General features: G+C 43.6%; 1 protein-coding gene across 4 annotated transcripts in view; it reads right to left on the reverse strand.

The window, feature by feature from the left end:
* Positions 1–10,734, reverse strand: part of CPSF3 (cleavage and polyadenylation specific factor 3) — a 34,157-nt gene extending 23,423 nt beyond the window's left edge. The window contains exons 1-6 of one of the 4 annotated variants that reach the window (XM_057742116.1): positions 10,507–10,734; positions 5,716–5,779; positions 4,811–4,908; positions 3,779–3,907; positions 2,365–2,542; positions 1,081–1,170 (exon numbers count right to left, since the gene is read on the reverse strand). In XM_057742116.1, the coding sequence (XP_057598099.1) occupies positions 1,081–1,170; positions 2,365–2,542; positions 3,779–3,907; positions 4,811–4,908; positions 5,716–5,779; positions 10,507–10,556 (609 nt within the window). In that variant the 5' untranslated portion in view covers positions 10,557–10,734. Of the gene's footprint in view, positions 1–1,080; positions 1,171–2,364; positions 2,543–3,778; positions 3,908–4,810; positions 4,909–5,715; positions 5,780–10,506 lie in introns of those variants that run through there. The other 3 variants (XM_057742115.1, XM_057742117.1, XM_057742118.1) reach the window with 3 other exon arrangements.
* Between the last annotated feature and the right edge of the window lie 4 nt (positions 10,735–10,738).

A 10,738-nucleotide genomic window follows, 5' to 3' on the forward strand; every position in this document is an offset into this window, starting at 1 on the left:
ATCAGGAAATAGTTCAAAAATGTATCTTCCCTGCTCAAGATAATTTTGTGATGTCTTTTTTTTCTTGTAAAGTGTGTTGCTTTCCATGGGTGGGGAAAAGGATATTTCTCCCACCTCTGATAGTCAAAGCTTAGGAATCAGAAACAGACACTGTTTCTTATAGTTCTGTTTAAGAATACCCCCTAGACCTTCCTACGTGTGGTCTGCTGACAGCAGTGCTGGCATCCCCAGTGGCTTATCAGAAGTGGTGGATCTCAGGCCCCTGCCCAGACTTGCTCAGAACCTGTATCTTAACAGCATCACCCGATGATTCACGAGCACATTAAAATTTGAGAAGCACTGCGCTACAGTACCAGATATAATAATTAAAGTAATTATTTTTCCTGAGGGTTAAAAAAGGAAAAGTCCCTTTAACTTAAGGTCAGTTTATATGCTGAGGGTACCAGGAGCTGAGCCACACCGAATTCGCTCACAACACACTGCTCACGGACAGCAGTACGCACCAGGCCCTCACGCCGGGCAGCTGGGGGATGCCGTCGGTGGTGAGGGAGAAGCAGACAGCTCTCCCACCTTGAACTAACTATCCTTGATGTTCTTACATGAACCACAGGCCCAGTGCACATTTATTAATTTGCTCCTCACCAGTCACGATCTCCCCACCAAAGCGTCTGTGTACAGTTAATACATTTTTTATTCTCCTGAGACTTGCAACCTACTAGGCAAGTACGGCATACATATAAAGTCAGCAGGTGCTACAGCCAGAAGACAGGCACCATGGCAAAGACAGTGAGGTCATGCCATTTCTACACAACCTTTAAGATGCTCTACGAATGTGGAGTAATCAACCTAGACAAGAATATTTAGGAGACAGCATATCATCTCTGATATTAGACTAAATATATTTAACAGCAAGAAAGTGGGGCCACACTACAAAGAGGCCAAAAATTTATTTTTATACTAAAAAACCAGACACATTTACATCTGATCATATATAATGAAAATGAGATCATGATATTTTTTCCCACTGGAAAAAATTCCACTTACATTACACTAATTACAATACAGGGCACTAATACTTACAATGATAAGAATATCAGGTTTAATATTAGGAATTTCAGCTGCCATTAAGTGCCTATCTTCCTGTCTGGAGAAATCACCTGTGTACAAAAGCTGTGAAAAAGATAAAGGTAGAAAGTTAGGATTTTGGAAGGTTTCATTTTACTCCTGAATATATGTAGCTCAAAAATTCTTGAAAGTGAGGTCCAATATAAAAAATGGCCTATTAACTGATGAATTTAGATGCAGTGCTTTGTGTCTAATTCAAAATGTATAACTTAATTCAGTCATAAACCATCCAGAGTTTCAATTCCCTCTAATGGGAATAATATATTCCCAGAATCAGCCCACAAAGATAACCTCTACAGTAATAAACCTGTCAACATTTTAGAGAAAAAGTGCATATGATAAGGAGAGAAGTCTACCGAGGTACATGGGAACCCCTCTAGACAGAGGATAAAACCATATCTTCCATCAGCTCGCGTCACATGTGAAACGGGAATGTAGATCTGCTTTTGTGCTATCTTCTGCCTGTTTTATGTGCCTTTGAGCAGACAACCACAACACGTGGCTCCGCAGCGCACAGTACAAGTCGGTGAGTAAAAATCTCAAACGATGAGCAGCTATGAAAACGTGAGAACACCACCACATATAGCACTGGCTCCCAACTCTGGCTGCACATGCAAATCACCTAGAGAACTCAGAAAGAAGAAAAGGCCAAGGTCATACCCCCAGATTCACTGCTGTTTTAAAAAGCTTCCTGAGTGGTTCTAAGGTGCAGCCAGCATTGAGAAGTGGTGTGTGAGTCAGTCCTGACCCCATGAGTCCACCCACGTTTTCTCAAGGTTATCGAGACTTCCATCAGTCTTTTTCATCAAGGATGGCCACAAAGCTCCTTTCTGATTAACCTTTCACTCATGTGGTCCACCCTCTTTAGGGGCTTGTATGTGAATCCCAGAACATCAGGTGAGTACAAATGCCGAATCGTGTTTCAATGTTAAATGGATGCAGCTGCAAAGAAGGCCCTTCCCTAAACAGCTTTCAGTTTTTTAAGGGACACTGAAAAGGAATGAATTCTATGGAAATGTGAAGGGACTTGAATTTTCTGAAATGCTTATCGTTCTTTTCCTCATCATGATAGAGAAAGTATTATCATGGGGGTATGAAACGTGATATTGATAAGGAAAAAGTATCAATTTAATTTTATCTTATGTTTCAGTGTTTTGACACTGTGCTAGTCTTAGGGAATATTCTTTAAAGCCCTGCGCTCATTTCGCGTGGGCAGGAACTCCCTGAGCTAGAGCGTACCTTCACACCCGCGATCTCAATCATGAACATGGCGGCTCCCAGGACATGGCCTGCGTGGTAACACCAGAACTTGATTCCTGCAACTTCCTTCACTTCATGAAAGTTGATGGTTTCAATTTTGTCCATGCTCTCTTCCAAATCTGTCTCAGTATACAGCATGTCGTCTGCTGATATATTACTAAAAAAAAATTAAGGGTAACATTTACAAGTCTTTGAACTCAAACAAATTGTCTGTGGATGTCATACCCATGTTTCTTAAAATTACACTATGTATTAAGCTGTTTAGAATCTTTTGGACCTTTTGTATATTTTTTACTCTGCTACTAGAATAAAAATGTTTAGTGTGTATACCTATAAAGCATGACTTTAAGCAAAGGACACAGTAAATTAAGGCAAAGTACTCTTTAGGCTAGTACTTCTCAACTTTTCTTCCTGCCCCAACATTCCTGCAAGATAAACTCACATACACTGAATCATGCAGAGTGTTTCACACTGGGATGTGAAAAGATTTCTCTCGAAAAGTTGAACATAAAGTTTCTCCTGAATATTATGCTAACATACTTCCAAAAAAGCAAGAGAGGAGGGGTTAAGGACACAGACTCTGGAGCCAGATTGCTTGGGTCCAAATCCCAGCTTTGTCTCTTACTGTGACCATCACAGGCAAATCACCTAACCTCTCTGTGCCTCAGTCTCATCACCTGTAAAATGGGATTCACGACAGAACCCACATCATGAGGTTGATATGAAGATTCAATGAGTGAACATATGTCAAGAACTGACGGCTGTGCCTGGCTCGTGGTAAGTATTATTTAAGTGTTAACCAGGGTAATTATTACTAAGGATAACTCTTCCATTCTTCTGTATGTATACAGAAGAAGAACAAATTGCATCTCAGCTACCCTTGGAATATACATATTAAACAGTAAGTTTCTGAAAGCTAATCATTTGTGCTACAGATATCACAAAAATGCCTCAACTTTCTGGTAAAGGAGTAGATTTTCCTCTTGCTACTGGAAAAAACTTCCTCAGGGAACATTTTCACTTAAGATAGTCAATTTGCTTTGATCAAGTCATCCAAAAAAAGATTTCACTATACAGCATCATATATGTAATGTATTCTGCTTTAAATTTCAATAAAATTATGAAATTCATAGAATATAGAGTATTGCTATCATACCTTATAATCACCCAAATTACAAAGATTTAAAAGGATGCAAAACTACATAAAGATGTTAAGGTCAAGGAGGTGCTGGGGACACAAAAGGTGTCTGATGAGTTTTATAATGAATGACTAAACTAATGACATCCTTGTGAATAAAAGCATCTCATTTCAAAACACAAAATGGTCTATATCTTGAATTGTAAGGTACTGTGTAGAACCAAGTGCATGTATCAATCTAATAAAGTGATTTACCTAACTTTGACATAATCTGAAAGAAGCCATCTATAAATAGCTTTTGTGGCATGAGTCATAAATGTTCTTCCTTTGAAACTTGTCTTCTGTAGAAACCAGGGCAAAGCACCACAGTGATCCAAATGGAAACTTAAAAAGAAACAAAGAGCTTCTGTCAGTTTTTAAAATATTATCCATCATATACTTTAAGTAATAAAACTCACTGTAGGGAAAAGTTCTATGTAACAATGACACTGATACTTTCAGAACACCAAGTGTAGGTACGTGCAGAGGGAAGGAAGAATGCATCTAGTTCTAGTGTAAGAAAAGGATAGTACTTTTTAAACATCAAAATGTAGTCAAGGGACTTCCTAGGTGGCGCAGTGGTTAACAGTCCACCTGCCAATGCAGGGGACATGGGTTCAATCCCTGCTCCAGGAAGGTCCTACATGCAGAGGAGCAACTAAGCCTGTGCACCACAACTATTGAGCCTGTGTGCTGCAACTACTGAAGCCCATGTACCTAAAGCCCATGCTCCACAACAAGAGAAGCCACCTCAATGAGGAACCCACACACCACAATGAGTAGCCCCTACTTGCTGCAAATAGAGAAAGCCCATGTTCAGCAAATAAAAACTAAAAAAAAAAATGTAGTCAAACCCATACTCAGCAGCTAAAATTACAAGCACTTTAGTTGTATAAAGTTGAAACATGCCGCTCTTTATATGTGAAGTTCCCACAGAACAATGTGACAACACAGTGGCCTCAGGAGATAATTCTGCAAAAGGGCTTTCTCCGTCTTAAGTTTCACATCGACCCAAGGCATATGTTACCTCCTTCTCACGCTAGAGATGGGAAAGTAAGTTTTTCACAGTCAACTTCTCTCACCTGTGATGACGACATGGCGGGTGTCATATCGCAGGCTTAGATGTCTGCAATATAATCCCTAGTAGAAAATACTCTTAAAACACCACATTCTTAATATCTGGTAAAGAATGTTCTTTACAATAGAAGTCCTTGAAAAACAGTGTCCTTAATAAAGAAGAAACCTTACTGACTAATGAGCAGGAGATCAATCTCAGCTGGGTCAATTAAATCGATATAAGGAAGAGCATCCATTCCTTCCAGGCCTGGGTGGATCCCACAGTCCAGCTGAAAGAAACAGAACAAACGATCACAGTCGCCTCCACATTTTATTAAAATCCACTCAACAAACAGACAGTGATTATACCTGATCCATCACACCACACATAGTCAGGATGCACTCTCCACACTTGGAATGCAATTCTCATTAAATACGCAAATATGTCATTAACAGTTCCAACGTCCCAAGCAAACTGAAATATAGCTCACATTTAGACTCACAGGACACAAAAGACAAGACGTCTTCTTTCCAGCTACTTTTTGTAGCCGTTTCATTCTTTTTCAAGAACTTTAATACCATCCTAACGAGGACCACAGAGACCATCTCTCCTGGTGCCTCCAACTCCCAGGTAAGGAAGTGGGCTGAGAGGAGAGACTGACTTGCCCGAGGCCAGGTGCCCTGGTGCTAACTTAGGTACCTAAGCTACCAGACCAGGGTCCTATCGTGACACCACACGGGGCGGCTGGTGTCCTCACGTGTTCAGGTGGCCAGTTCCTTGGGGTCTCCCACTGCCGGTGGGGCGGTTATGTTGGCCAAACCTTCAGGAATAGAAGCGGGGCTTTGAAGACGCACTAGACCAGGAGACCCGGTGGACAATCTGACAATCTTAGAACATATTTTCTCAGTTTACCTACTGTTTGTAAATTACTGAGTGGAAGGTGTACTAGTTTTCCACATTAACATTGTACAGAGACTACATATACCAAGCATGACATTGTCCTGGGAGCTAAACAGATAACTCCTGAACTAGAAAAGACCTAACACCCGAGGCAGACAGGAACATACTATTAGCCCGACTACAAAATGATAATTACCATTATTTTTCTTCCTTTGAACTCCAGAATGATACATGATCTTCCCACTTCTTGCCCAGCTCCTCTGTAAACATTCAAGGGAAGCAATAAAAATAATCAAAAAACAATCAAAATAAAGCCCAACAAATGCAAACTCTTTTACAACTTAAACTGTGCTCCATCTGATGACTGCACTCACTTGAGGCAGATAAAAGTTCCACAGAATTACTAAGACAGGGAAGAAAAGCGTCAATGTGGTAAAAGGTGAAACGTGATCTCTGGGGGTTCAGAGACCTTTCCGTTGTGAAAATTGTGAGAGAAGCTGGTACAGAGCTGAGAAGCCCAGAGGTTAAAGCCAACCTTCTGCATTATGGGTTAAATTATGGTGTATTTAAAATGTAAACTAGCAGTGATTCAGATTATTTAATGAGATTTTTAGAATTAGCACTTAAGTAAAAACCCAGAAGCACTTCAAAATTCTTTCATTTTCTTTAAGAGGTGATAATACCCATTTACCAAATAGCTTAAATTTAAATAGACTTCTTATTCATACCTGTGACTCTCATTCCCTTTTCCTTCTACTTCCTGTTATTTCAGTATATTTGAACCATGTACTTGAAACAAATTTCCTTTCTTCTTAAATGAAACAGCCTTACTTTCAGGTTATTTTAAGGCTTTAAGCTGGGCCTCACCTGTTTGCCCAACCCCCTGCCTTCCATGCTTGCCCCTCCCCAGCCGTTCTAGCTCATGATTCACCCACTCATTCAACAAGCACCATTTTTTGGTTTTTCCTTTTCTTTTTTGGCTGCACCGTGAGGCTTTTGGGATCATAGTTCCCTGACCAGGGATGGAACCTGGGGTCATGGCAGCGAAAGCACAGAATCCTAACCACTGGACCGCCAAGGAACTCCCTCCAGCAGCTTCTATCTGCCAAGCACTGTGTTAAGTGCCTAGAATATGGAAAGGCCTAGTACCAGGACCCTGAGCTCAAGGAACGCACAGGCTACTGGGAGACTGACATGAGATGGATGCACCCTCAAACCAGGATCCTGCTATAGAGCGGAATGTAGATAAAGAAACTCAACCACCATGGCGCTACAGGGAATTCCTGGCCTTGCACTTTAACCGGCCCTCTACGGTCCCTCATAAGGGTCCCTAGCTCAGTTTTCTCTTGCATTCCAATAGTGTAGTAAGTATTTCCACTTTTCCCCTTTCCTAAATTTTCCAACCCTCTATCCTACTCTTCACTTGAGGCATGGGCTTTCTCTGCATCAAAAAATTACACAGTTCATCTGTCAGTTTCCTCAATTGACCAACCCGCCCACACCTTTCTTTTCTTCCATTTCTCCTGCAACATGGAACAGACCTCTGTCTCTAAGGCTGATCTTTTCACCATGGTTCCACACGCTGTACTCCCTCCTCCTGAGACACTGACCCTGCTACATCACTGGCCTTTCCCCACCACCGTCTCTGCCATCCGCATTTAAACATGCCACAGCCACGCTCATTCCCAAGTAACAGTCCCTTCATTCTAATCTCGTCTCCCTGCCCGCTTCCTAAGAGCTGTGTACACTCTGCACCTCTATTTCCTCACCTCCACTTCCTCAACTCATTGCAATCTGGCTTTTTACCACCATTCTTCTGAAACTCTCCCTCAAAAACAGCCCTTTTCAGTCCTCATCTCGCTATTCTCCAGGCAGCACGTCATCCCTCCTGCTCTGTCCCTCTCCCAGCTTGCTTCCTCTGACTTCATGCTCTCATCCTGTCCTGCTGGTTTTCTGACTTAGTTTCCTTCACTCAGCTGCCTCTGCCCATCCTTCAAACGCTATTATTCCAAGGGTTCTCACCTCGGTCCTCTTCTCAGTCTTTCTGATCTTTATCCTCACATTTTTAACATGCTGAGGGCTTCCAAATCTGTATTTGTAGCGCAGATTGCTCTCCCAAATTCCAGTCTTCTAACAGTCACCTGGCACTGGTATCTCTCCTTGGACTTCTCCCAAGTGCCTTATACTCAAATATGCCGAACCAGTTTGCACCTCAGGTCCCTTCCCTTGCTCTTCCTTCTTTCTGGAATGCCCTGCCCTCAAAAATGGACATCATTGGCTTCTGCGTATCATTTGGGTCTCAGTTCAAATGTCACCTCCTCATCTGCCCTTCATGCCATTCTATAATAACACTTATAACTACATGAAGTTATTATATCTACTTATTCGTGGCTTATTTCTATTAAAATGAAAGGTGCACAACAGCAGAGACACTGTCTATTTCACTCACAGATGTATAGCTCCAATGCCTGACATGCAAGAAATACCTACTGTGGGAATTCCCTGGCAGTACACTGGTTAGGATTCCATGCTTTTACTGCTGAGGGCTCAGGTTCAATCCCCGGTCAGGGAACTAAGATACTACAGGCCGCATAGCACGGCGAAAAAAAGGAAAAAAAAAAGAAAGACATATCTATTGAATGAGTAAAAACTCCTAAATGATGAACCTTGGAAACATTATGCTACGTGAAAAAAGCCAGCCACAAAAGCTTACATATTGTAACCCATTTACATGAAATATCCAAAACAGGATAATCTGTAGAGATGGAAAGCAGATTAGTGGTGGCCGGGCCTGGAGAAGTTGGAGGAAAACGGAGGCACAGGGCTTCTTTTTGGGATGAGGAAAATGTTCTGGAATTAGATAGTGGTGATAGTTGTAAAACTCTCCATATATTAAAAACCATTGAACTATACACGTTAAATGAGTGTGTTGATGTGAATTCAATCTCAGTAAGGCTGTTATAAAATAAAACTCCCAAATTTACTGCAGACCTGCCCCATCTCCTGTACGCCTGAAGTGAGTAACAAGACCACTGACGAGTTGTCCACCCCAGGAATCGGAATCATCCTAACACTGCTCTCTGCCCTGCCTTCCCTCCCACAACTGCCCCTTCCAGTACATCTGAGCAGTTACGCGTTCAGAAGAATTCATTCTTTACTCTCAAGCCTCTCTGTCCAGCTCACTGCTGATCATTTCACTCATTTCCAGCTCTGTTTATCACTTGGTTTATTTCAATTTCATCCTACTGCATTCTCTCCACTAAATCCAACCTTTCTTTTGTTTGTTTTGTGTTCTTTGGCCACACCACTTGGAATGTAGGATCTTAGATCCCCAACCAGGGATGGAAGCTCGGAGTCGTAACTGCTGGACCACCAGGTAAGTCCCTTAATCCAGCCTTTTATTCATCTGCTACACAGTTGCCAGCACCATCTTCAATCTTTCTAAAACATAATTTCCACTACATGCCATCCTTGCTTAAAATCCTTCCTTGGCTCCCTGTACCTGGCAATAAGGACCCCCAAATCCTTAGCATGTACGCATACAAGGTCTTTCATAAGCTCGACCCTGATAGCCTCTACCATTTCATCTGCTGATCTTTTAACCGCAGCCACTGGCGACTGGCCACAAACAGACCTCTCATTTCTACACGTGCCACTTCCTGGGACTGCAATATCCTTGCCCCACATTGTAGCTGTCTTTAATTCCTATTCGTTCTTTCGGACTCAGCTCATGTATCCTAATTTCCAGGACCCAGCAGATGGCACTCTCTTCTCTGCTGGAAATCCCTCCTGCATACTCTCACAGCCTTAGGGCAATGCCTATCTGTACTCTTATCACACTAGTCACCATTGACTTGACTAAGAACCTACCATGGTCTTTACTTGGCAGTTACGTGTTGCTATACTATTTCCACCTGAGGAAATGGGTTCAGCAAGGTGGCTGTCCTAGTAATCGATAGTGTATGGACGGGATTTCACGTCTGACTCCAAAGTAATGGTCTGCTGTTATTCCAGATGCTCTGTCCAGTACTTCTCATTTGGCACTGCGATCCCCTCCAAAAGAGGGAATTCAGGTAACTCAGCCCTCTGTCTTATTTGTATCCCTAGTGCCTGCCACTTGCCCAGTGTTTGCTGAGCACAGGAAGAGATGACACAGGTGGACTGAGCAGCGGCAAACACTTGTTATGTCTCCAGTAGGGGCTCAAGGAGTCTGTACTAAACGAACATGTAAAGGAGATACTTTCTACCTTCTGGAAAACGCACATGTTCATGTGGTGCTAACTCATGTCTAACAATAAATGTGTGTGGATTCAAACTGCTCACTTACAGAATAAGTTCCCACATTTATATTTCCCTCCTAAGCAGCAATCTACATCTGTCAGGTGCTTCTCTGACAGAGGGCCATCTCCAATCAAAAACCAGCCCTCTCACGGTCAATCAGGGTCTGAGATTTTCCCTGAACACCTCTGCTTTTTCTTCTCTCCAACTTTCCCCCTTCCTCACTCTCCTAGAGTTGGAGCGCTGAATGGAACGCACAGCAAGCCCTAATGTATTTCCTTTCACATTCTGGCAAATATCAAGTCTTAGAGGTAACAAAACAGGGAGTTCTTCCTCGCCCTGCCACAGCCTTATCCAGGTCCTCACCGCATCCTGCCGTCCTCAGCATCACGGGTGCCTTCACAGCTCGCCCCGCTTTGGCGTCTATGAAAGCGCCCTGCCGCCCCAGAGACCTTTGTTCCCACCCCCCAACTCCAACATACCCTCCGCCCTGGGGACTGAAAACAGGCACACTCCCATTCAACCTCCAGGCGCCTTCCGAGCAACAGTTCTCCGACCCCTGCAGCCGGAGAGGGCTGGCCGGCAGCTGCGGAACAAGCCAGGCTGCCGAGGGACGCTGGCTGGGGGGCGACGGAGGACGCCAGCCCCCCGGTTACCCTCCTCGCCTCCCAGCCCCGTGGCTTCATTCCCTCCCTCGCTGGTCCCTTACAGGGGTCGGATCAGCAGCTGGTCGCTCTCCTCCGCAGGAATCGCAGACATCTCGGGAGTCTGAAGGCCAAACGGGGGTGAGGGACAGGTCGCGGGAGCCTTTCTAACTGGCGAGCACAGCCACACGGAACCACAGGCGGAAAATCCCCCTCCGCCGACAGCACAACTTCCTTCACCGGAGCGCTCACGACCCTAGGCTCCGCCCTCCGACTTCCGGCCGGAGAACCCGGCTC

The sequence above is a fragment of the Hippopotamus amphibius genome, chromosome 7 (genome assembly GCF_030028045.1).
Source record: "Hippopotamus amphibius kiboko isolate mHipAmp2 chromosome 7, mHipAmp2.hap2, whole genome shotgun sequence".
NCBI classification, from domain to species: domain Eukaryota; kingdom Metazoa; phylum Chordata; class Mammalia; order Artiodactyla; family Hippopotamidae; genus Hippopotamus; species Hippopotamus amphibius.